Here is a 24,307-nt window from a genome sequence, read left to right as displayed (position 1 = left end):
AGAGTAGAGATGGTACTGCAGTTTTGATCTCTGCAACCTCATTTGAAATCATTCTCTATGATTTGAGTTTCCTTGAAATGAAAATGATAAATTGTGTTGACTTAGTTAGATTTGGGGGGGAAATTGATTAGACATTCTATTGTCAAGGAAACCGGTTCTCTCTCTCTCTCTAGCATGCACACGTGCGCACACACACACACACCACACCACACATGCGCCAGCCAATACGGTGGCCTTTAAACTCTTCATCTGACATTTTAAATTATTTAAAAATACCCAAGGGCTCTACTCTGAAAATCTGTACAAGAAGTACTCAAGGGAAGTGATTCTTAGAATTCAAACTCAGGGAGGTCTCTTTCTAATTCTGGGGAAGCCACAGTCATTCTGAGTCAGTGCTGTGTCTCAGAAAGGCTTGGGACAGTTTCCAAGGTCAATGTCAAGTCAATTGCAGAATGAGACTGTTGGAAAGAAGGAGCTGGAATGAGAATGTCTAAAACAACAGAATAGCCCAAGAGTAAGAAAGGAAAGCCCATCACACACCACGCACCCCCTTCGCTGAACATCTAGTATAAGAAAACAAGAAGCTGTGCACTTAAAATAAAAAGGCAAGTAAAGACCATGCTCAAAGGGGTCTTAGAGACAGAGGTAGGATGGCTTCTCATTGAAAGACATGCGCCGTCTCCTCAGCGACCCATCTGAGATATGTCGGTCCTGCCCCTTCCACGTCAGGGGTGGCCAAGTGCCCTGCTCTGGCCTGCCCACGGCCACTGTGAGTTTCCTGCCTTGCTGTTGGGTTTGGCCAGCAGGATGTCAGCAGATAATGAGCAGGATGCCACAGGCCTCTAGTGCTGTGGGCCTTACTCTCTAAGCCGCTGCCATCTCTGGAATAGTCTGCTATGGCTTGTCTGTCTTCCAAGACGGATGAGATGTGCACAGAGCAGTTGCCCCACTAAACCCAGCCTCTGAGTCAGCTCCCCACTGAACCTGCGGAGGCACCAGGAGCCCGGCTGAGCGTCCTGGCCAAGGGTGCTTCGATCCGTCACTCCCAGCCAAACCTTAGACACGCAATAGTTTAAGTCACTCCACTTGGGAGCAGTGACAAACTAATACAGAAAGCAGGGAGCAAAGCACCTTAATTTATTATTCTGGCATGTTCACATCAACATTAAGGAATGGTTAAAGGAACTTGATCAGAACTATGGGGCTCCTGGCTAGGGCCATTCACAAAGAGACAATTCCATTCCTTTCAAGAGTCTTCTCTGGAAGAACAGTTATCACATATCCCAGAGTAGAAGACTTACAACCCCTGGTCCCTGAGCTAGGAACATCACAGAACTTTCCTGTACCTAAATTAGTTATCCCAGACCACCGAGAAGCAATGTGAGAACTGACTAGAATGAGTGGACTGGAGTGTGGAAAGTAGGATGAGAATCAATGTCTTCAAATATGCAATGGCCCGACCTTGGGCTTGTTCACCAGACTGTGGAATTAATTTATTTTTTTAAGGCATAGACTTTGGCTTATCATAAGGGAAAATTTAAGAAAAATAAAGGGAAGAAGGTCTCTGAGGATGAGGGTGACTGTATGTCCCAGTATACCCTGGACAGGCCTTGTTTCCACTGGTCCTGGGGTCAGGATTAGTGGCTCCCCCTTCACTAGCAGAAGTGCTGTGGGCTGGATAATGGGTATGGTGATTAGACAGCTCTATGGGAACATTTTACCCATAGAGTTGCACAAAATCGGTTCAAGTATGGTTCGATAAATTCATGGGGAAGAGTGGACAGAGTGGGCCAGGTAGCTCAGACATGGCCTAGAGAGCTGCTGTGTCCCCTGAACATATCCTTGCGACATGGGTTAGAGATGGCACAGGCACGCGGAGCCTGATGCCACTGGTCAGGGTTTACAAGACTGGGACGTGGAATTCTTTCAGGCTAGAGTTGTCCCTCCCATGGGCAGCCCTGAGGGCCAGGTCAGGAGCCTCAAAGACAGCACTGTGTTTATGGATGCTCAGGAGATACAAGCAGTGCAACATTCCCATTCCTGTCATTGGTTCCGTATCTATGCAACATGCAAAAATCACATTCTTTAGTGAGAGAATGGAGCCTCTTACCCACACACAGGTCCATAGAGTTTCCGGAGCTCCAGGTGGCTTTCCCAAAAACCCTGCAGAGAACAGCAGTGCAGTAAGCAAAAGAGGAAACCAAATTTCAAGTCTGCAGGCTTGTTGTACAAACAAGCCATGAGACTGCCATTATATACACAATAAAAAAGAAATGCAGTTATATGATTTTCAAGTACATTGGAGATATTAGAATAAACTAGTAGCTTAAAGAAAAAAATAAGTGGATGGCCCAGGAAAAGTCTCAGTCAGCTCTGTGTTAGTGGACAGAAGTGATGCTCTGTACTTCAACTCTTTCCGTGTAACTGCTGCTAAAATATTTGAACACTATTTGCTTTCTCAACTATGTTAACATTCCCCTCTGCAATTTGGTTTATATTATTATTATTTTTGGCAAAGCCTCTTTTCACAGCCACTCTATGTGTAAACTTTGCTAAATCTACCCAAATTATCATAAATTCTGAATGCTCGTGATCCAAGTTAAATTTTAACTAAAGTCAACATTTCAAAACAGAAGAACTTACAACAACTCTATATGGGACAGAACGCTAGATACACTTCTTCACAGAGAAGGAAAGAGTCTACCCTGGTGGAAAACCCAGCGGGTCAGAAGACACTGGACCCCTGTTTTGGGCGGTCGTATGTGCATGCAGATATTGGGGAGCTTAGGGGAGAAGGGTTGGAAATCGCTAGAACCATTGTGTTGTAGGAATAAAATATACATGAAAATCTGGGTGGGGTGGGGGGTGGAAAATGCTACATTTGTCATGCTGTAGGACAAGGGTGGATGGATGAAAGGTGGGTGAGAGGAGAGGGTTGGGGGATTGAAGAGGTCAACGTCCTTATTGCTTCTTCTCACTAAAGCTCCTGAATGGCGCAGGCTAAGCTTGCCAGTATCAAGGAAAACTTATATGAATATAAAAATAGTCACTGAAATTACTATGTTCTAGAAAGAACTTGGCAGGGTTTGTCCATACAAGGAAGACGAGCTGAAAAGGAGCATATGTGGAAACTATCCAGAGGCAGGAGCTCTGGGTTCTTCACATTGATAGTGACACTGTTTCCTCAAACTGTTAATACCCACATTAATTACTCAGCTGAATGCGGACTCGTCCCCTCCCCCCAAACGTGAAATATATTTAATTTCCTGTCTGGTTGGTTGTTCTATTTTGACACATATATTATTTCACTGGCTTCAGGGGGTTCACAGGAAGCCAGGAGGAGAAAGCTGTTGGTTAGGTTGCCAATTGGTCACCCCTGCAATGGAGAAGAGAGGAGGTGTTTTATAAAGTGCCGGCAACAGCAGCACTGGCAAAGAGCGAAAAGGGGTGTTGGGGGGAGAAAGGGAAGAAAGGAATAGAAAAGAGACTGCAAGAGGGCGGGGTGGGGGGGAGAACGGAAAGAGCTATGTGCCTCGCTCTGCACTGCAGTGGCCGCCCTTCAGGGACAGGCTGGGGGCTTCTGGCGCAGTCGTCAAGGGCTGTCACCAGGTGGACCCTTCCTGCCTGTTCGGCTCAGTGGCGCTTCGCTTACAGAGCCTATTGGCTTCTGATGTTGGGTCCGGCGACAGCCCCCATGAGCTGGCAGAAGGAACCTTCTGAGACAGTCCAATGAGAGACAGAACGAGTAACATTTAGGAGATGAGCCTTGGCGCCTGAATCTGCAGATGCCCGTGGCCATTCTTCCTCACATGCTTGTCATTCTGGTACCCCAGAGGTATCTCCCTGAGCCAGCTATCCTCTGCCCTTTTATTTCTGTCAACTCACGGCCACTTTCCCTGTCACTCTGGCCGGCTACTTAGAGGCATGGTGGATTCAATTTGAACTCAGTTTGCTTGCATACTTTAACCCTAATCACAAAAGATACTAATGTCCCCCCAGCTGAGGTCAAGCTCTCATCGCTTCCCTCCTAGACTTCAGCAACAGATGGGGTCTACACCTTACCTAAATCCCTCTTCCCTGCAGTGTAATCGTCCACCAGGGTATCCCTCTCCGCTCACAGATGGGGGCATGTGAATAGTTCTCTGCTAGCCTTTCTGGACTGTAGGACATCTAGCCCACCTATCTTTCTCACAGCTGCATTCCCTGGTGCGCCCCAATCTTTGGCTTCTAGCCAGTCCAGGCTGCCTGTGTCATGCTCTGCCTGAATTTTCACTTGCTGCTGTCACACACATTGTTACTCCCCACCTGGTCTGTGAGTCCTTATCTGTGTCTGTTGCTCCTGTAAGACCCTCTTCTCCAGGAAGTCCTCCAGATGAGCCTAGCAGGAAGCCCCTCCCTCTCCTCTGAAGAACAACCACGGCTACCATCGAGACAGCCTGATCTGGCCTAGAGTATAGCCCCCTGGGGCTGTACATCCTTAATCGATGCATACATGTGAAGGTAGAAGTAACTTCTGTAGTCTGAACATTCCCAAATCTGGCACATCTAGACACTTAGTAACTGGGGTTTGGGGTGAATGGATGAATGAATGAACAGGACAGTGCATATTGATGAGTCATGAGAGATGGATCAGTAAAAATTCATTCAGGTGGAGGAGGACTTGACCCTCACTCAAGACCACTGTGGGGGTGGGTGACCCAGATGGGGCCCTGCTTCTCGGGAAAAGCCTGCTCAGACTTAACATGTCTTATGCTGGAAACAGTGCAAGATAGCCGTACCTGGCGGAAAAACGTCAAGTTCCCAATGAAAGGAGAAGGCTTGGGGTGGTGGATGCCCACTTTCTCCAGGCTGGAAAACGCTGACGTGGAGTACCTGAGGGGAAAAGCAAACTTTAGAACGCAAGAGCTTGAAATTTGCTGCCATATTTTTGGAGCTAGGATAAGTTAGATTTTTTGAGTTGCCTGGAAGGTAGAAGTTGTTTCCAGTTGGTAATTTTGAAGAACTGAGGACGTAGAGGTCCAGAGGTGGGTGTAAAGCTCTGTGAATTCCTTCTAGTTGAGCAACAGCTAGAGAAGATGGAAGTCTGGAGTCCCATCTTTGGGGGGCCCTTAGAGGTGCTGTATCTAAGTCCCCTTTCCCCACCCGAGATTTCCACCAGCAAATTGCTTTCACAAGGTGCCTCTCCCTGGTTCAGTTCTTTTTGCCTCTAAAGCTACCAAGAACCATTGTCTTAGAAGGCAAGAGAAAATAGTCACGTTGGCAAAAATCAGTTTCCTATGCAAATCCGTATATTTTCTTGGTCCACACTGACCCCTGCACATAATTTGTTCCCCATCACATTCCATGGCCTAGTAGGGAAAAATAAAAACTAGGGAGGAAGGGAACACACCATGGAGAAAAGACCTCATCACCAACTGCTTACAACCTCTTTAAATCTTTGTTTGCACGGGCTGCGACATATGGAAAGCATATTTTCTTAACCAAAAATCAGGAAACGTGGCCCGACAGATTTCTGTGCCACTTTCCAGGAGAAAGCGGCAGTCTGAGAAGTGCAGTGTGGCTGTCAAAACATTGGAATTACTAGGATATTTCAACAGTTTATGGGAACAGAGGAATAACACAGTTAAAGTCAGAACCGGCTTAGAAAAAATACCCGGACATATGGCTGCGATCCCTAATCAGCCAGCCAATTAGGTCAAAAGTTCACTTAGTTCAGAAAAATTAATGAATCAAACGGGGTGTTTAGCATCCTGCCGAGATCTGCCAAATCTCAATTTGAGAGCCAGGAAAAATGCAGAGAGTATCACGACAGCTGGGTTTCCAAGGAGGCCTCGACCTTAAAACAGCATCCACTGTTCTGAGAACCACTGGCAAGAGATGGAATGTTCCCTATAGTCTTTGACCTTCCGCTTCCCGTGTGCCATCCAGTAAGATACACGTAGATAAGAACATTTCACCCAACATGCAGCTGTTCAAGCAAAAGACAACCCAATGTAACTTGATTCGTCTGCGTCTGTGCAATGGGTCTATTTTGAGAGTGGCCACAGAGAACAGGGCCACAGGAAGGTCGGTTCTGCTTGCAGCCCTCCCGGCCGGGGTTTCCACCATAGGGCGCATTATTGGGTTTGAATGAATTCCCAGGACATCCAGTTGAAGTCCATGAGCCCACGTTCAGTGTAATTATAGATCACACTCAAGCCACGTGCGAATTACAGGCATTAATCGTGCCAACATCCCTCTTCATTAGTGTGTGTACCAGAGGTTGACAGCAGAGAGTAGACAAGTTATTCTTTCAAGTTGACTGTGATGTTTTAACATAACTGCCCTTCCACATAAAGGGAAAGGACCCAAGGAGACTCAAAAGTTTCTTCAACACTTTCTTCTCCAACGTCAAATCTGGCTTCTTGGTTCATTTCTTCATCAGTTTTTGTGAATTATTTTCCAAATGTAATCTCTAATGGGTAGAAAGAAATATGTAGATCTTGGGCCACGTAATTACATCTTAATTTTGTAATTAGATGTCTTGATTGTCTAATTAAAGGACGAGAAGTCTGTGCCTAATTACACGTGCTAATTATTATGCAAGTCCATGCCCTAATTATGTAACTCCACTTGACGAAAATACTGCTCGTGTGTCTCTGCACAAAATTCAGACATTTTTCAAACATATGGCATCAGCAGAGAATGTCCTGGACACAAGTATAAACTTCACTTTGCAGCTTAGACCCAAGTATAGTACTTTAGCTGGGAACTGGCCAAGTGGTGCCTTCGGTAACTGCAGCCTTCATGTCAAAATCATCCATTGCCACCAGACTTCTAGGCAGAATTGTAAAGTGAATTCCATTTGTCTCACTCCCACTTCCTCCCCTGTACCCTTGATTCTGGCTGTCTGGCTCCAGGCTCCCTATGCTGTCCTCGGTCTCAACAGGCTCAAAATCCACAAGCCACGGGCCCTAGGTGCTATGAATTGAAGAGTGTCACAGGAAAAAAGAGAAGTTGCCATCCTAACCCCCCAGAACTTTCGAATTTAACCTTATTTTGCTGACGTCATTAGTTAAGATGAAGTCCTACCGAAGTAGGGTGGATCTCTGTCCCCTTCTAAGAGGAAGATGACGTGGAGACTTGCAGACCAGGGGGCATGCCGTGTGCCGACCAAGGCAGTGGTTGGAGTTAGTGCAAACTAGGGGTCAGCACAGGGAGTCGATCCGCGAATCACGAGAAGCCAGGAAGAGGCCAGAAAGGGTTGCAGAGGGAGCACAGCCCTGCAAAACCTTAATGTCAGCTTCTAGCTTCCAAAACTGAGAGATGATACATTTCTGGTGTTTTAAGTCCAGTTTGTGGTACTTAGTCATGGCTACTCTAGGAAATGGACACACCAGGGGTACCCACAAGTGCATTTTAGTAAATAAATGAAAAAAAAAAAGGATTTAAAAACATTTTGATCCTGTTACTTTCCAGTGTGTCTGTGAAAAATGTTTCATTTTTATAGCAAATGGTGCTGTAAGTCCTGTGCTAGGAAAACAGCACAGGTGGCTGGCTGCTACTGCGGAAGGCAGGTCATGTGCACCTGTCCTGTGGCCACCACGATGTGCCATTTAGAACAGCTTCCCATTGACGGGAGTTAGTGCCAGGGGCGTCCCGAGGTCTTGATTATGCACATCTATCATTGTTCCCGCGAAGGATACTGAGGCTGGAAAACAAATACCAAGACTGGTAGCTTCAGAGGGCATCCTTGGGCCCTACTTACTCCAGTAAAGCAGTGGCTTATCACCACAGGACATGAATCCTGCAGTGCCAGTGGGCAGCTTACCCTGTCATTCTTAAAGGGAACATAAAGATCATTTAAAAATAAGCTTCAACGTTGACAGCCTAAAATTTCCCCAATATTTTGTCGTCTCCAAAGCCCTCTCTTGCTGCATGTGACAAGCATTGTTATGTAGCCAAAGAAGCCACTCGTGATAAATTGGGGGATGTTTTGATGACATCTGCAATGACATCATAGAGGATGGGGCTCCCCTCTACTGTGCTTTTGGGAACAGCAAATGCCTCGGGTCACTTATTATGTCCTCACCAAATACCAAATCTTAATTCCTGTGTATGAGCTACTTTGGGGGTGTTCAGAAACTCTTGATGTTTTCGCAATGGTGAAAGATTCTTTTGGCAAATGGCACATCTCCCTTAATAAATAAAAATCCTGATGCTCCAGGAACAGGTGAAGCCCCAGGTGGTGGTGGTTGGGGGGAAGGTGCCCCTTGTCCCGCTCTGGGGAGAAAAGCCCTTTCTCGTGGTTACTCTCCCCTCTACGTAACCAACAGAAGTGTGGCCAGCAAACCTATAAAAATGGTGGCCACAAAAGAAACATCAGTAGAAACAGGCTTAAATTACTGCCTTTTCAAAAGGATTTAAGGCACTGTGTAGAACATGATGTCTGCTAGCTTTGCAGAGCACAAATTGAAGAGCTTGACAGATACTTGGACCAAAAAGCTAGAACTATTAGGGGAAAAGTCTATTCTCATTTTATTGTAATTCTTAGTTGTTGTTGTTGTTTTGCATAATCTTTGTGTTTGAGATCAATTCTCTGTATTTTTTCTATGTCTACTTTTTTCATTTAACATAAGGAAACCTCAATGTTATTAATCATTTGTGAATGTCATTTTATGAATCACTAATATTTCTCTTGTGGACAGATAATTTACTAAACTGTTCTCAGAGTTAAATATTTAGGGTGTTTTCTATTTTTTTAGCTCACTGACCTTATGACCCTACAGTGAACACCTCTGTATAGCAAATTTTTTTTTTTATAAATTTTTTTTTAAGATTTATTTATTTGTGCATACAGAACTGGGGTACAGGCCAGGGGTTCAGGGGCGGTGAGAGGCTTCACCAGAGACAGAGTGGGGAGCAGAACAGGCAGATCGACGAAGTACACTGCTGAGGGGAGCAGCGGGCGGGCCAGGAGAGGTCTGCCACACCATGTGGTCACCTCCGGGGCAGGCGGGAATCGAACTCATGAGGAAGCGGCTTTAGATTCTCAGTGCTGTGCTTTAACCTGCTGCGCCACCAGGGAGGGCCTGTATAGCAAATTTTCCCAGCATGGTCTGCATGAAACATTTCCAGAATGGAAATCCTTGAGTCAGGGGTTTTAAACATTGACAACACAATGCCAGAGCACTTTCCAGAAAGTGTGTCCAATGAATCCCACTGCCAGTGGATCTGTTTCACCAAACATTATCATAAAGTGTTTCCTAATCTTGTAGACATATCATCATACCCCAAAGTCTTTTAAAAGATTTATTTATGCATACAAGAACTAGGGTACAGGCCAGGAGCATTGGCGGGGAGGTGAAAGCATCCACCAGAGACAGAGTGAGGAGCAAAACAGGCAGATATACTGAAACACACTGCTGAAGGGAGCAGTGGGGAGACAGGAGAGGTCTGAGAGGTCTGCTGCGCCCTGTGGGTCACTCCCTGGCCGGAGGTTGAACTTGCACTGCAGTGGTTGTAGGTAGCTTCAACGTGCTGTGTTTTAACCCATTGCACCACCAGGGAGGGTCCCCAAAGTCTATTTCTCTTGTGACTTGAGGGAACATTTTTGCACTCCCCTTTTCCCCAATTTCCAAAATATTTACCAACTTTGAAATTATCTTTTGCTTTAACCCCCCTCATTTTCACAAACTCCTAGCTAGGTGTCAGACAGAATGGTTAAAGAATTAGTTAGGAAGTGAACAGTCACTGATAGGGCTGGAAAACTGGCTCCAAGTTCCTAGTTGGGCAGGAAGAGGGAGAAAAGCAGGTGAATTCAGAATAGTCTTCATTTAGAAGAAAACTAACCAGCCTTGCTAGTTGATATGTTGGTTTTAAGTGCCGTGTTTCCTCTCTTACCCTATCTTCCCACAAGCACCACCGAGAAACTAAAAATGAAGAAGTTCCAGCTTCAAGGCAGGAGATCACTGGAAAGTGTTCTAGATGAGTCTTTCAGTTCCCCATTGTGCTCTTCTCAGCATCCTCATCCTCATGTTCATTTCCATCTCCCATGACCCTTTCTCTCAAGACCTCTCTCTCCGCTTCCCCGCTTCCCCTTGAGTCTGGCACTCATCCAGTGTACTTTATTTCACTCATGTTTCAATTCGTAGTCATCAGGCTGTTTCCTAAGATGCAACCTACAAACTAGAATGTTGTTTTACTGATTTATAAGAGGAGGTATCCTTTTGCAGAAATAAACATCTGAGGCTGCCCTGCACAGCATCTTCTTTCTGGTACTGGGAACCAGTGATGTGTTAACCATATTCTCTGATAGAGGTGTCTCACCAGAACAGGTACATCACTGGGACCCTGCCCTGAATACACCTCGGTAATTGGTTAGCAAAGAGATAGTGTGCTTGTTGCCTCATTGCTCATATACCTTTGTGTCACAAGCACTTGGGTCTGTGCTGACTGATTTAAGCCAGTATCTCACTATTTTGATATCATTCTGTAATAATAACTTACTTTCTCATATTGACTTTGGAATTAATCTAGCTTGATGAAAAAGTCTTTGTGAATTTTACTGGAATCATGTTGTTTATAAATTAATGTAGAGAGTAACATTGTATCAGTAAGTCCTCTCCTCTATGGTTATGTTATCTCTCTTCATGGATTCCATATCTCTGTTCTTTAGTGTTATTTTGTCATTTTACAGATAGAAGACTGCCTTTTTGCTATGGATATTTTCATATACTTGTAGTATTGCTCATGTGTAGGGAGACCATTTTTATGTAAATTTTGTCATCAGTGTAGACTTATCAATGTTCTTTTGGTTATATCTAGAATCTCTCATTTCTTCTGTTGCTCATTATATTCTGTGCAAATACCAGCTTATTCTTTCTAATACTTTTTTCTCACTTTCATTATCTTCTCTTGTTACATTGGCTAGGATCACTAATGCAATGTTTAAAAGAAACAGTAAGAGAGCATACTTTTCTAATATTTGATTTTCAGTGTTATCTATTGTTTCAAAATTAAGTGAGATTTTGCTGTAGGAGTTTGAAAGCTATGCTTTGATTCAAACATTTCCTTCTGTTCGTAGTTTGTTTGGAAAAGTTTTCTTGTTTAGTGTTATCATAACTTTGTTTATTAATCTTTTCAGAGCACCAACTTTTGCTTTTATTAATCATTTCTGCTTTTTGTGTTTTCTATTTCATTAATTTATGCTCACTTTTTATTACAGTCTTCCTGCTGTTTTCTTTGAGTTTCTACTACTTTGTTCTTGTTTCTCTGGGAGTTGTTTTGTTTTGTTTTGTTTTTAGCTTTTTTAAGTTAACAATTTAGCTTACTTATTTTCAATATTGTTTTTAGTGAAATTAAGACTGCAAATCTTCCTCTAACTACTTAACATCATCCCATGCATTTTGAAATGTAGCTCTTTGTTGTCTAATGGTATGTCTCCCCTACTCTCTTCCTCACATATTCCAACTAAGCTTCTCCACCCACCCCTTCATTGGACTACCTTATCAAGATTGTCCATGATTTTATCTTGTCAGTTCAGGGACTCCTTGGCAGTCTCTCACTTGAGCTTGCAGTAGCATTCTGACACAGGTGAACACTTTCTTCTAGTATATATATGTAATGAACCTTAGCTGCACACATAATAAAATAAAATTAAAGCTGTGTGGCTGTACAGCTTTATATCTCAGTGTTATAAAAAGAAAATCCAGTCTTATAAAACAAACACTTGGTGAGACTTGTATCCTCATGCAGTATTGGGTGAAATGTCAATTGATAAAAGTTCCCCAGGAAGACTATCTGTTAATAACCAGCACATACATTTATCTTCTGGTCTCTCACTCCACTTCCAGGAACTTGGCCCACGCATGCTAGAATATCGATGTGTGTGTGTATATACGTGGTAGAATACACACACACACACAGGAGTATTGATTCCAGCATTTTTATAACGGCAAAAGCTTGGAAAAACTTAAATGCCCATCTGTCTGGAACTCTTTAAATCAAGTATGGTGTATCCATTTGATAATAGACTATGCAACAAAATGGAAAGTCATCAGGTATAGTATTGATAACAGGAAGCAACAGGAACATGTGTTCAGTGTGCCTCTGTTTATGAAAGAAAATAGTACTCGTATTGGCTTATAGAACTAGTAAAATATCTCTTTAAGGCTAAATAAGAAGTTAGTTGCAGAGGTTGCCAGTTGAAGGGGGATTGAACCGTGGAGATAAGGATGGGGTGGGAGGGCAATGTTTGGCTTGATGTTTTCACACAGAAAATGCAAAAGGAGAAAAATAGTCCAGTGAAGCCTGTATATACACACCACTCATCTGTAATAGTTACCCTCTTGTGACCAGTCTTAGGTCAGCTTTATCCCTGCCCACGTCTCTCCCGGATCATTTTTTTTTTAAAGATTTATTTATTCATATAGAACTGGGGTACAGGCCAGAGATGCAGAGGGTGAGAGGATTCACCGGAGACAGAGCGGGGAGCAGAACAGGCAGATGGACGAAGTACACTGCTGAGGGGAGCAGTGGGAGAGGCAGGAGAGGTCTGTCTCGCCATGTGGATCTCCTCTGGGGCAGGCGGGAATCGAACTCATGTGGAAGTGGCTTAAGCTTCTCAGTGCTGTGCTTTAACCCGCTGCGCCATCAGGGAGGGCCTCTCCCAGATCATTTTGAAGCAAGTCCACCACGTCATATTATCTGACTGGAGCTACTGCAGTGCCCCGGCCTAAAGTGTAAGTACTCTAAGAATCACCACAGTGCCACTCCCACATTGAACAGTTTCTTCGTGTCCTCGACACGAGTCAGTGTTCTAGTTTCCCCAGTTGCCCAGAAATGTGTGATGTCTGTTGCATGGGGCCTGCATCAATTCTCTATGTTGTGATTGACCCAGAGGCCTCTTCAGTGTCTGTAAGTCTCTTAAGTCCTCTTCCACCCTCCTTTTCCCTTTGCTTCTTAAACAACCAAAGCCAGGTGTGTCTTGTGCAGTTTCTCTCTGTCAAATTCCCACCTGCCATGGAGCATCTTTCGGCCAAACCACTGCTCCCTGAGTTTGCCTGCAAAATTCACTGGGGAGTTTCAGAAATTCTGATGCTTATATTCCACCCCCACGTCCAGATGGTGACTTAATTGCCTGGGGGTATGACTTGGGCTTTGGAATTTTTAAGACCAGTGTTCAGACAAGTTTGGAAATCAGCGATCTGGAGGCTTTCTCTGGAGACTGCTCCGTAGCCCTGAGAGATTCGTCACACCTGCCCATCTCTCTCATGATGGCGTTGGCAGTGTGAGGCTGTCACCCAGATCCATTACCTCATGGGAGGCTGCGATATGACTTCTTGCTTAGCTGGAGTAACTTGGAATGTATACCCCTTTACTGTTCAGTTACCCTGAGCAGTCGTTCACACAGGAAATGGGGGGCGCAGTGGTTGAGTCCTTGCTTTTGTTTAATTCAAAATAACCCATCGATTCTATAACCTCTTACAATGGTGACACAGAGATTTTTGTGTCGTTGTGCGCACAGGGATTTAAATATCTTTGGTGTATTTTGACCCATTGGATTGTTGTCTCACTTGCTGACTTGTCTCCTCTTGGCTGGTTGGAGCGCAGACTTTCCTGTAGCTGGGTGGTATTGACAGAATGGCCTCCTTACTTTCTGAAAAGGACATGCGGCCCCCTTGATTACGAAAGGACTTGTTCCAGGTTCACCTTGTGCATTTCTTACCCCAGACCTGGATCAGTCATTTCCTCCCAAGAAATTAGTTCTTCCTTTTTAGGGAAAATAAATGGCTTCTGAAGGCCATAGTCAGAAGAAGACCTTTATGTATTTCTTATTGATACTGCATGATAACCATGTTTGCTACTTCAGCCAGGTGAATGCCTCTTACAAAACGTAGATTCCTCTCAATTTGTTGATTTATTCCCTTGTTATTAGAATTTTTTTTAATGTGTAATGGTGCCTTATATAAACATCAATATGATGACTTCCTTAAGAAAGTGAAGAAATTTTTAGGGCCTCCCTGGTGGCACAAGGGGTTAAAGCACAGCACTATGAAGCTGGCTGCAGCCACTGCAGCACAAGTTTGATCCCCTGCCAGGGAGTGACCCACATGGCGCACCAGACTTCTCATGTCTCCCTGCTGCTCCCCTGTGCAGTGTTTTTCAGTCAGTCCACCTGTTCTGCTCCCCACTCTATCTCTGGTGAATCCTCTCACCCACCCCACATCTCTGGCCTGTACCCCAGGTCTTGTATACATGTATAAATAAATCTTTTTTTAAAAAAGTGAAGGAATTTGTAATAGTAACCTTAGTCTCCCCCAACTGTAGCCGTTCCTGTTGCTGCTATAAACAATAACCACAAACTCAGTGGTTGGCAACAACAGGTTATTATCTTACCGTTCTGGGGACCAGAAGTCCACAACCAGTCCTGCTAGTCACAATCAGGGGCCAGCAGGCACATTCCTCCGGAAGCTCCGGGGGCGTGGCTCCTTTGCCTCCTTGGCTTATGGCCCAGACTCCGATCTCCTCTTCCCAGCCTCACATCAGCTTCCTGGGCTCTGGCTCCGGGCTCAGAGGAGGGCCTGCGGCTGCTGCCCTCCAGGAGGCTCCGCAAAGTGGGGGGCCTCCCCTGGGGGACTTCAGTGCCAAGAAGCCTATGACCCGCCTTCCTGGAGGGTGCCTGCTTTCTGGGGTGTCCATCCACCCCCCAGAGCACCAAATGATGCCTCCAGGGCTCCCAGCGAGTGGCCTCGGGTTAGCGATTAGGAAGGGAGGGGGCTCCCAGGAGGCTCGGAGCAGCAGCCTGCGTCCCCAGACTCGGCCGTGGGCCAAAGCCGGCTCCAGGTGGATTCAGGGTGGGCCGCATTTGTCAGTGAGAAGTAAAGAACAGAACGGCGAAGGCAGAGCAAAGGTCTTCACAGCCTGAGCCCCACACAACCCCTTCAGTTCAAAAATAGAACCAAGCAAATGAATTATGTCATAAAACCCGTTAAGTGGCTAGTGTTTATCAAACACTTCTGTATATTTTTTAGAAGTATTAGTTATGTGACTACATTTAGCTAGACTGAGCTCCTCCGCGGCCCCACCGGGAAAAACAGTGACACCTTTAAATAAAGCGTTCCCTCGAAATCCACTTGGATGGAGAGGGGAGCAAAAAGAAATGGCTGAGTGCTGTTTAGACGTATATTTATAATTTTATATGCTATAAACTATAAGTTTACAGTCGATATTTTAAAATAAAATATATTGTGATACATATGTACATATATAAGGGCAAATACAAACATTTCTAAATAGACTTTTATTTGATTAGATATTAGAAATGAAAAGCCTTCTGTGTCTGAAGCCCAGACGTGCATCCAGAACCCCTGCCTTGCCAGCCTGTCCCAGGGGCTAGAGCAGTTGACTCTTGAGATGGCAAAAGCAAGGCTAAGAGATTCTGGAAACGTCTTTCAAGGAAGAGCTTTGCTTCTGTGAACTCCTCTCTCCCAGTGCCCCCAAGGGCTGAGTTTGCAGCGCTGCCCACAAGAAATGAGGTTCTTGCCAGAGAGCCATGCTATTTCCGGATTGAAAATCCAACAACTTCTGGATTTTAGAGACACAGGTCACCCAAGACACATTTTTGCAGCGACAGAAAAATAACTAGGTTACCCAGATCAGCAGGGGCTTTGCCACTAGACAGTCTCAAGGCCTGTTGCTCCTCCCAGACAGGTGAGGCCAGGCCCCAGCGAAAGTTCACTTCCATCCCTTCCAGCCTGCCAATTAGTGGACAGGGCCTCACTGATAATTGTGCTCTCCAGGTGATGGCTTGTTTAAGTAATTGATGATGTTTGTCCTCACTGGGGAATCTTAGCACATCAAAAGATGTTGAGAAAGCCAAAATTCACCTCCAGTCTGAATTAATCACTTTGTCAAGCACAACAAAGGCCGTCTTGCTTAGCTATTAATCCCAAGTGAGGTAGCAACCCTCAGTTAAATAAGGAAACTACAGCGCCTTTAATTAATGTTTCAAGGAGCTCAGGCTGGCTTTCTCCCTCGCTCTAGTTTTCAGAGAATGTGGGCAAATGCACACAGAGCAGGTATGTTCCAGACTTCTTAAGTGCAGAAAGGGTGAAGTCGGCTTTGCTGACTTTGTTGGAAAGGATCTGGGGGCTCCAAAGGACCCCCAGCTTGGCGTGTGTGGCCGTGCCTAGGTCAGAGGAAGTTCCACCCAGTGTTTCTCTGCCAAGGCCTGAGCACCCGCCCCCTGCCCAGGGCTTGGCATCTAGGACAGGCCCCGTCCCTGCCCCCGCCCCAGCCATCTGGTGCACTTCAGGCCTGGCAGCCCTGCCTGACTTTCTGATCCCAAGTCACCGCTCAGGACGGTCACTTCACCAGCAGCAGAAGCTTCCCCACCTCCTGACAGGGCCTGCCCCCCTCTACCTCCTCTGTCTCCCCTCCACTTCCCTGGCCCCGAGAGCCCCAGGCCAGCCCTTGCCAGGCAGCCCTGCACACTGCCAGCACTGACCCACGGCCACGCCAGGTCCTGCTTGTCCAAATCGTTGCCGGGTGGGTCAGAGCGGGCTGTACAGTCATCTGTGCAAGGACTTGGGCACCCGGAGGGGCACCTGGAAGCCAGTGAGCAGGGTGGGCTGGGGCTGGGGTCTGGAAACCCCTCAACTCAGGTCATCCACAGAGTGTGGATGTCATACAAAGCTTGAGGGAGGTGCTTCCTGAAACCCCAGAGAATGTCGTCTATAAAAAACAAAATGGGGGCCCTTCCTGGTGACGCAACAGGTAAGGACGCAGCACTGCAAGCTGGCCGCAGCTGCTTCAGTGTGAGTTCAAGTCCCGGCCATGGGGTGACCCACATGGCTCCTGACCCAGCCATTGCTCCCCTCAGCAGTGTGCCTCATCCGTCTGCCTGTTCTGCTCCCCACTCTGTCTCTGGTGAAGCCTCTCACCACCCCTGCACCTCTGGCTTGTACCCAAGTTGTGAAAGCATAAATAAAAAAATCTCTTAATAAACAAAATGGGCTCTAGGGGCTTTCCCATGGACTTGGGGGAGCCCTGATGACCACCTTCCGTGTGCTTCCCATTTACCTAAGAACTCCCCGTGGCTTCTAGACCTGTCAACTGTTAGAAAATGCAGGGCCACCTTTGAGGCTTGGTAATCCTCACAAGCAACCCGGCACTAATAGTGTGAATTCTGGCTTTAAAACATCTCTCTAGTGGGTTCTGGCACTGCTCTACGTCAGGCCACCGCTGTCTCTTCCTTGGACAGGGACACTTCAGCAGTGTCCTGGAGGCGTCCCGGCCTCCAGTTCCTCATTTACCAATCTTCCGTCCATACTAGTGCTGGAAGAACGTTGCTACAAGCCCAAATCTTATCACACCATGGCTGGTTTCAGGGTTCAGAATTCTTCGCTGGCTCCCTGTCACTTTTAGACCAGACGCTCACCTCCTTTGTTTGGCCCACTGAGCCTTTGATGATCTGGTCCCAAGGGACCCAATTCCCCAGCCTCACTGTGTCTGTCTCCCACCTTTAGACTCCAAACATCATGCATGACTTGGACATTTCTAGTTATGGCAATTTGCTCCAGGCTTCTGGACTTGTACCCAAGTTCTTCCCTAGGTCCATGACCAAGGTGAGGCAGGTGAGGCTCTAGGGTGTAAACTTTAAGGAGTGTGCACTGTCAGGAATGTGCAAGTGCCACCCCCTTTTACACGAACCCCAGAATGGGTGCCTCCTGATGTCTTGCAACACGCCTTGGCCCACACTCTCTTGTCTCCTAGGTGTGTCCACCCAGAGAGTCCTGGTGATCCTTCAGGTCTCTGTTCGCAGGCTGCCTCCTCCAGGTACGCACCCAGACTGCCCTGAGCACCGGGGCAGGTTGTCCATGTCAAGGCACCCCCTGCAGAGGGATCCCAGCCTGAAGCAGAACTGAGTGTATTGTTTATGGGAATTTAATCCTGTCTGAATTCATCATTTACCGGACCTGGTTCTGTTTCCATCATGTGGGCTTAATCATCTCCAGTTAATCCTTTTGTTTTTCTGAAGTCCGCTTTAAATGTTGTTGTGAAAGAGAGACATCTGCCTGCGGTGAACCCCAATAGACAATTAAAGCAGAGCCCTGGAGAGAAGAGGGGTTGCTCTCGCCTCTGGGTTCTGCATAATAACGGTGAATAATTCCAGAATGTGTGCCAAGGTATTCTGTGCACTTCACATGAAGACATCTACTCTGCCCCACACACTGTGTGGGAGCTACTGTGATGATCCTCTTCATTTTGTAGTTAGGAAACTGAGGCTCAGAGACATGAAGTGACTTGCCCAAGGTCACACATCTCCTCAGTGGGGGAGCTGATGTCAGGACCCAGTTGTGTTGATTGCAGCTGGCAGCTTCTGCTGTCTCATTTTGTTTGGAGAGCAGCAAGTTCCTGCCCCCAGCCTGGCTGCAAGACAAGGAACAGAAAGCCCAGGTCTGCTCCCTGACTCCAAGCCAGGACACCAGGACAAGGAAGTTTAAAGAGAACACGAGGGACTGGCCGCCGTAAGTGGGATGGGCCGTTTCTTTGGCAGTTGAGTTTCGACACCTCAGGACCCAGCTTGCTTGGTCAGGTATCCGTCGTGAGTGCACGGAAGCACGCTCAGGTCTTCTGCTTCTAGCCTTGTAGGTATTTAAAAAATATCCGCCAGGGCCCTCCGTGGTGACGCAGTGGGGTAAAGCACAGCACGAAAAAGCTAAAGCCACTTCCGCATGAGTTCAATCCCCGCCTGCCCCGGAGGTGACCACATGGCGCAGCAGACCTCTCCTGACCCGCCCGCTGCTCCCCTCAGCAGTGTACTTCGTCTGTCTGCCTGTTCTGCTCCCCATTCTGTCTCTAGTGAAGCCTCTCACCACCGGCCTTTACCCCAGTTCTGTATGCATAAATAAAGAAGTCTTGAAGAAAAATATCTGCCAGTTGGATTCGAGGCTATGTCCTCATCCCCCCAACCCATATTTCCATCTTTCTGTTGCACTGTGACCTGCCCAAGAGCCTGGAACAGGCCTGGGAAACCTAATTCTGTCTCCTGTTTTGGCAGACAGCTGAAAGAGCTTAGGCAATCAAAACAACAAAGGGATATTGTAAGTGCTTCAGAATCTCTATAAACCCATTGCATCTTGTTTGTTGACTGTCATCCCTGAATCTTTGCGTTGACCTAATTCTTGGCAAGTTTTCTACTGGGCCTTTGATCCCTTCTTAGAGGCAGTCATCAACTGTGGGCCCAACTGGAAATTGTGGAGAACAAGGTCGGAGGGTGGACCCCGTCAAACATCACCACGACCTCAGTGCCCTTTGCTCGTGGACACATTCGGTTCTGGCTCTCAACCCCCGGACTCGGGGCCCTGTGTGCAAACCCACAGAACCTGCCTGCCCCTTCCCCCTGGCCCGCCACCTGGGTTTGGCCTCTTGCTGTCTCCTGAACCTCAGAACCTCCTGTAAAACCACTGAATCACTGTCCTCGTCCTGCCTGGCTCTCCCTAGCCATCCCTGCCTCATGACTTGACTTAGTTCTCTGTGACTGCGTAACAGATGATCCAGGTGTAAGTGGCTTACAACAGCATTTGTTGTCTCCACACGGGTTCGAAGGAATCTGGGAGCAGATGACCCAGTTGGTTCTGACCCCGAGGTTACACTCAAATTTCCAGCTGTGGTCGCGGGGAACTAAGCCTTGCCAGGGCCCAAGGACCCCACCTCTGCTCGCCCATGGAGCTCCAGATTGCTGCTCAGCACCCCAGCTGACTGTCCTCCCTCACACACACCTGTGGTGTCTGTTGATCTCATGACTGAGCCTGGCACGAGGGGGGAGGGGACTAGGCAAGGTCGTGAAGACCAGGGCCCTGGGATGGACCATGGTTACTAAGCCCGGTGACGTCTGAGATGTCATCCCCACTAAGGGGTTGAAACCAGGTGTCATTGTCCTCTTGTTCCATTAGGATGCGTTTAGTGCCCACTTTGCCAGGCTTTATCTGGATGTGCTCCTCCCAACACCAATAATGGGTAGGGTCACCTTGGTTTTTATTAAAAAAAAACAAATTGGGTGGCTTCCCACGGGGGCACATCAGAATGGATTTAAAGCCCTCAGAAAATCAGGTCTCCTGGTGGCCTAGGGGTTAAGTGTCAGTGCTACCACCTTGAAGGCCCATGAAGCCGGCCTGAGTTCGATCCCCGGCCAGGGAGGTAACCCACATGGAGCAGCAGACCTCTCCGGTCTCACCCGCTGCTCCCTTCAGCAGTGGATCCTGTCTCTGGTGAGTCCTCTCACCCCCTGCACAACACCTCTAGCCTGTGCCCCAGTTCTACACTAAAATAAATGAAAAGTAAATAGTTAATCTTAAAAATAGGAGGGGCAGTGCTTTGGAAAACCACAGGCTGGTACCAGCCTGCTGCTAGGAAGTGCTTGTCCTGGGCCGACATGGAACCAAGCACTGTACACACCCTTCAGCCTTTCATCTCCTCACTGCCCTTGTCTGCACCATACATCACATGGGGAAGTTGAGGCTGAGACACGTGTCCCAGGAACTGGGCCAATGGCAAGGCCGTAGCTTAGGCCTGAGCTGTGTGAGCAGAGGGCTGGCACAGGGGGGCTTCCAACAACAGAAATGTATCCTCACCCAACACTGGTGGCCAGAAGTGTGAAGTCAAGCACTGGCAGGACCAGTCTCTGAGGCTTCTGAGGAGGCACCCTCTCCACTCTCCTTCCTCTGGGGGCTGCCGGGATCCTGAGGGTCCCACTATGCAGCCACTTCTCTCAGATCCCTGGTCTGTCGTCATATGGGGGCCTCCTGGCCTGCCTGGGGCTTCGTGTCATCTTCACTCGGTCTGTGTCCACATTTTCCTCCTCTAACAAGGCCAGTGGTCACTGGACTAGAGCCCACTCCAGTTGCCGTGTGTGCCCCTCTTGCCTACATCTGAAGACCTCACTTCCAAATAAGGCCACAATTCCAGGTGCTGGTGGACAAGAGTGGGGTGAGCAGGGACCAGCAGAGCTGTCAGCAGCCTGGAAAAGGCTGAAAGGCATTGGCCTCCCTGTGTGCTGGGAGGTAGGGTCTTTCAGATCATTCTGGAGACAGAGACAAGGAGATGGAAAGAAGCCAGCCCCAGTGAGGGAAGACACTAAATCAAACACGTTCTTCCCCGGCTCACTCTGAAGGTTGTGCTGTGGCTTTTGGGCATTTGGTTTGGTTTGGGTTTAGTATAGCCTGGGTTTCTTTTCTTTTTTTGCTGTTTACTCCTATACTAGCTAAACTGTATTTTAGTTGTTTCAGTCATCAAACCCTTCTGAATAGGAAAGGAGAAAGTGAAGCCAATGGCTGAAGTGGGTTGCAAGCCCACAGGCCATCCTAGAGGAGAGCCACTCAGGGGACCAGGGCATGAGGTGGAGTCCCTGTCTCCACAAACCCCATTTAAATTTACCCTGCGAGACAGCAGACCTGGTAACACCAGGACTCAGCTTCCTTCTTACAGTCAGTAGCCAGCACCTAAGGGCCATTTCCAGAAGGACAAGAGAAAAACCCTAAAGGGTATTTTTTTCCTTTAATAACCCAGTAGGGCTCTAACCCCCACGAGAATATTTAAAGCAATTCTGGAGCTATTTGTGTTTCAGCCACAGCCATTTCCTGGCATAGCGGCATCCATAAATTTACTGCCTGGTATAGAAAAATGAATTTGTCCTAAACAATAGCGCTCCCAATTCACAAGGCCGTCCCCTGGTTGTCATATTTCAGAATATGGTGAACGTACTATGTTTCCCACGTTCGGCTTTCCTCTGATCTTCTCCACTTTGGTCCTGTTCTTCCTGCCTGGAGTTGGGTTCTTCACATAGCAGCTACTTCCTGCCCCCAGCCATTGCCTCAGACCATTATATGCTCTCTCAGCGCCTGCGCTGGCTCCACCTGTCAGCCCCTGACCGCCATCATTCACTCAGCTTGAAATTCCTGGGTGCACCCCCTGGCTCGGCCGGGGCCCAACCTTGACCCCAGGCTGAGCCAGGAGCCTGCTTGAGCGCTCTTGGTCCTAGCTCATCACTCTGTCGCCAAGACCCGACGGGACCACCCTGTCTGTGTCTAGGCTGCCCAGAGATGTTGACTCCTTTTCACAGATCATTGTTTCCCTTTACAATAAAACCCCCAAATGTCCATTAGCTTCAAGGTTTTGTTTGTTTTTCTTTCATCTTGTCAGTCATAACCTCTTTCTGCTTGGCAAAAGATCAGAACCCAGATGGGTGATTTGAACATGTGGGAGATTGAAGTTTTGCTCCCAATCTTCATGCCCTCTCTGTATTAGAATTCTCCAGCACACCCCCATTAACATTAGGCTTGGGCACAACAGTTGCCTTAACCCAAGGAAGGTGGGCAGAAATGACAGCTTATAAGCCGCCTCCAGGCTGAGACCTCGTGCTGTTTCCTTCAGTTTCCCCCACAGATCCTCTTCAGCCTGAGCCCCCTTATAAATACCGTGGAGTAGATCTTCATGCCTGCCGCAATCTAAAATACCTCTATCCCACTACTCCAGATTTTGAGAAAATAAATGTCAGCCATTGGGTTTGAGGTGTTGTATTACACAGTGTGCTATAGCAATGACTGGCTAATACACACCAATTCCCTTGCTTTCTCTGGACCTTCACTTCCTCACCCCTGGATGGTAATCATAGTTCTCAACCATTTTTCTATCCCTGAGCAACTGAGGACTCTGGAGCAGAGACCCCAACAATAACAGAGATGAGACACAGCAGAGTCAAATAATGCAAAACACTAGAGAGAGGGAAGCATTGGGAAATATTAATTCTGTTTAGGGACCAGGGCTTTAGTGGCGGCCTGGAGAGAGTCATTTCAGTGGAGATTGGCGCATACGCCCCGCGGCAGGGCAGCAGGGGGTAAGAAAGTGAACCATTGTGGGATCCTCTTCCAAGCCACTTGACTGAGAAGGGAAGGGGGAGACATAACTAGAATGGAACAAAGAAGAGGTAGACGATTGCTTAGTTGTCTAGTTGTTTAGTTGACTGGCTTACTTGTGTGTTTTAGTTTGGGAAAGAATGGAATCTGGAAAGCAACATTGATGGTATCATAGCCAAGGGATAATGAGCAGAAGGGCTTGGACAAGCGTATGCAGGAAATAAAAGATTTGGCCTATGAGAGCATTAGAGAAGGACTGACTTACTGGGATTTATTTACTGATTTGATATGCATCATTTACACTTCAAGTTCTCGAACCCAAGGGCAAGGCAGTGGCATCCAATGAAATAAAGAGCAAATGAAGATGAGAATTGTGCTGCTAATGTTCAAATCAAAGGATAAATGTGAATTTTGTCATTGGAAAATTTGAAAAATTTCTGGAAGGCAAATTGGGTTGAAAGCTTGATTTATAGAGCATCTTGTAAGAAATAGATTTTCTTTTTTCTTTTAAACACCAGCAATGTAGAGACAAACAATTCTATCAATAGACTACTAATATATGTTGATGTAAGATTCGCCGTTCACAGAGGGCTGATCCTCCCTTTTAAGGACGCAGGATGTGGGTGACTGGTTCCTCTTTGACATTGAAAACTAACCTCAGAAAGGCAGCTGACATCGCAAACCTTTTTTTTATGCATACAAGAATTGGGGTGCAGGCCAGAGAGGATTCACCAGAGACAGAGCAGGGAGCAGAACAGGCAGACTCACTGAAATACACTGCTGAGAGGAACAGCAGGTGAGACAGGAGAGGTCTGCTGTGCCATGTAGGTCTCTTCCCTGGCTGGGGATTGAACTTGTGCTGCAGTGGCTGGTGATAGCTTGATAGTACTGAGACTTATCCCCTTGCACCACCAGGGAGGCCCCCATCTCAAACCTTGAAAGAAAATTCCACACTCTTCTTCTGAACCACCTTCCTTCCCCATTACTTCCAAACCTGCTGCATTCTGCATCCGCCCCTACCACACCATGGGAACCATCTCCAACATCACCCATGACTTCCTGGTTGCTAAATCCAATAGGGACTTTTTTAAAAAATATATAATAGTTTATTTTTACAGCATTTTGTACATTTTTTTTCATCTCAATTGTAATCCCCGTGGGTTTCCCATCACTGAGTCACCCATGTGCCATCACCATAGTCCCGTGTACTTCCCTCCTCCCACCCCCGTTTTTGATCCCATTCCCCACTCCACCCCCACAAAGTGTCTCTGATATATGACTGTTCATTATTCTTATTATTTTCTCTCCTGGTCGATTATACTCCTGCTATGAGTGAAACCATCTGGTATTTTTCTTTCTCTTTCTGGCTTATCTCACTAAGCATGATCTTTTCCAGCTCCATCCAAGTT

At 46.9% G+C, this 24,307-nt stretch overlaps 1 protein-coding gene across 1 annotated transcript in view; it reads right to left on the bottom strand.

Moving 5' to 3' along the window:
• The window catches only part of TBXAS1 (thromboxane A synthase 1 (platelet)), a 133,218-nt gene that overhangs the window by 95,667 nt on the left and 13,244 nt on the right, over positions 1–24,307 (bottom strand). The window contains exons 2-3 of the mRNA XM_004677212.2: positions 4,779–4,872; positions 2,111–2,163 (exon numbers count right to left, since the gene is read on the bottom strand). Coding sequence (XP_004677269.1) covers positions 2,111–2,163; positions 4,779–4,872 — 147 coding nt within the window. The remainder of the gene's footprint in view (positions 1–2,110; positions 2,164–4,778; positions 4,873–24,307) is intronic.

Source organism: Condylura cristata, unplaced genomic scaffold (genome assembly GCF_000260355.1).
Source record: "Condylura cristata isolate star-nosed mole 26May11 unplaced genomic scaffold, ConCri1.0 scaffold00005, whole genome shotgun sequence".
Lineage (NCBI taxonomy): Eukaryota > Metazoa > Chordata > Mammalia > Eulipotyphla > Talpidae > Condylura > Condylura cristata.
This window is presented reverse-complemented; position numbering and strand designations above follow the sequence as displayed.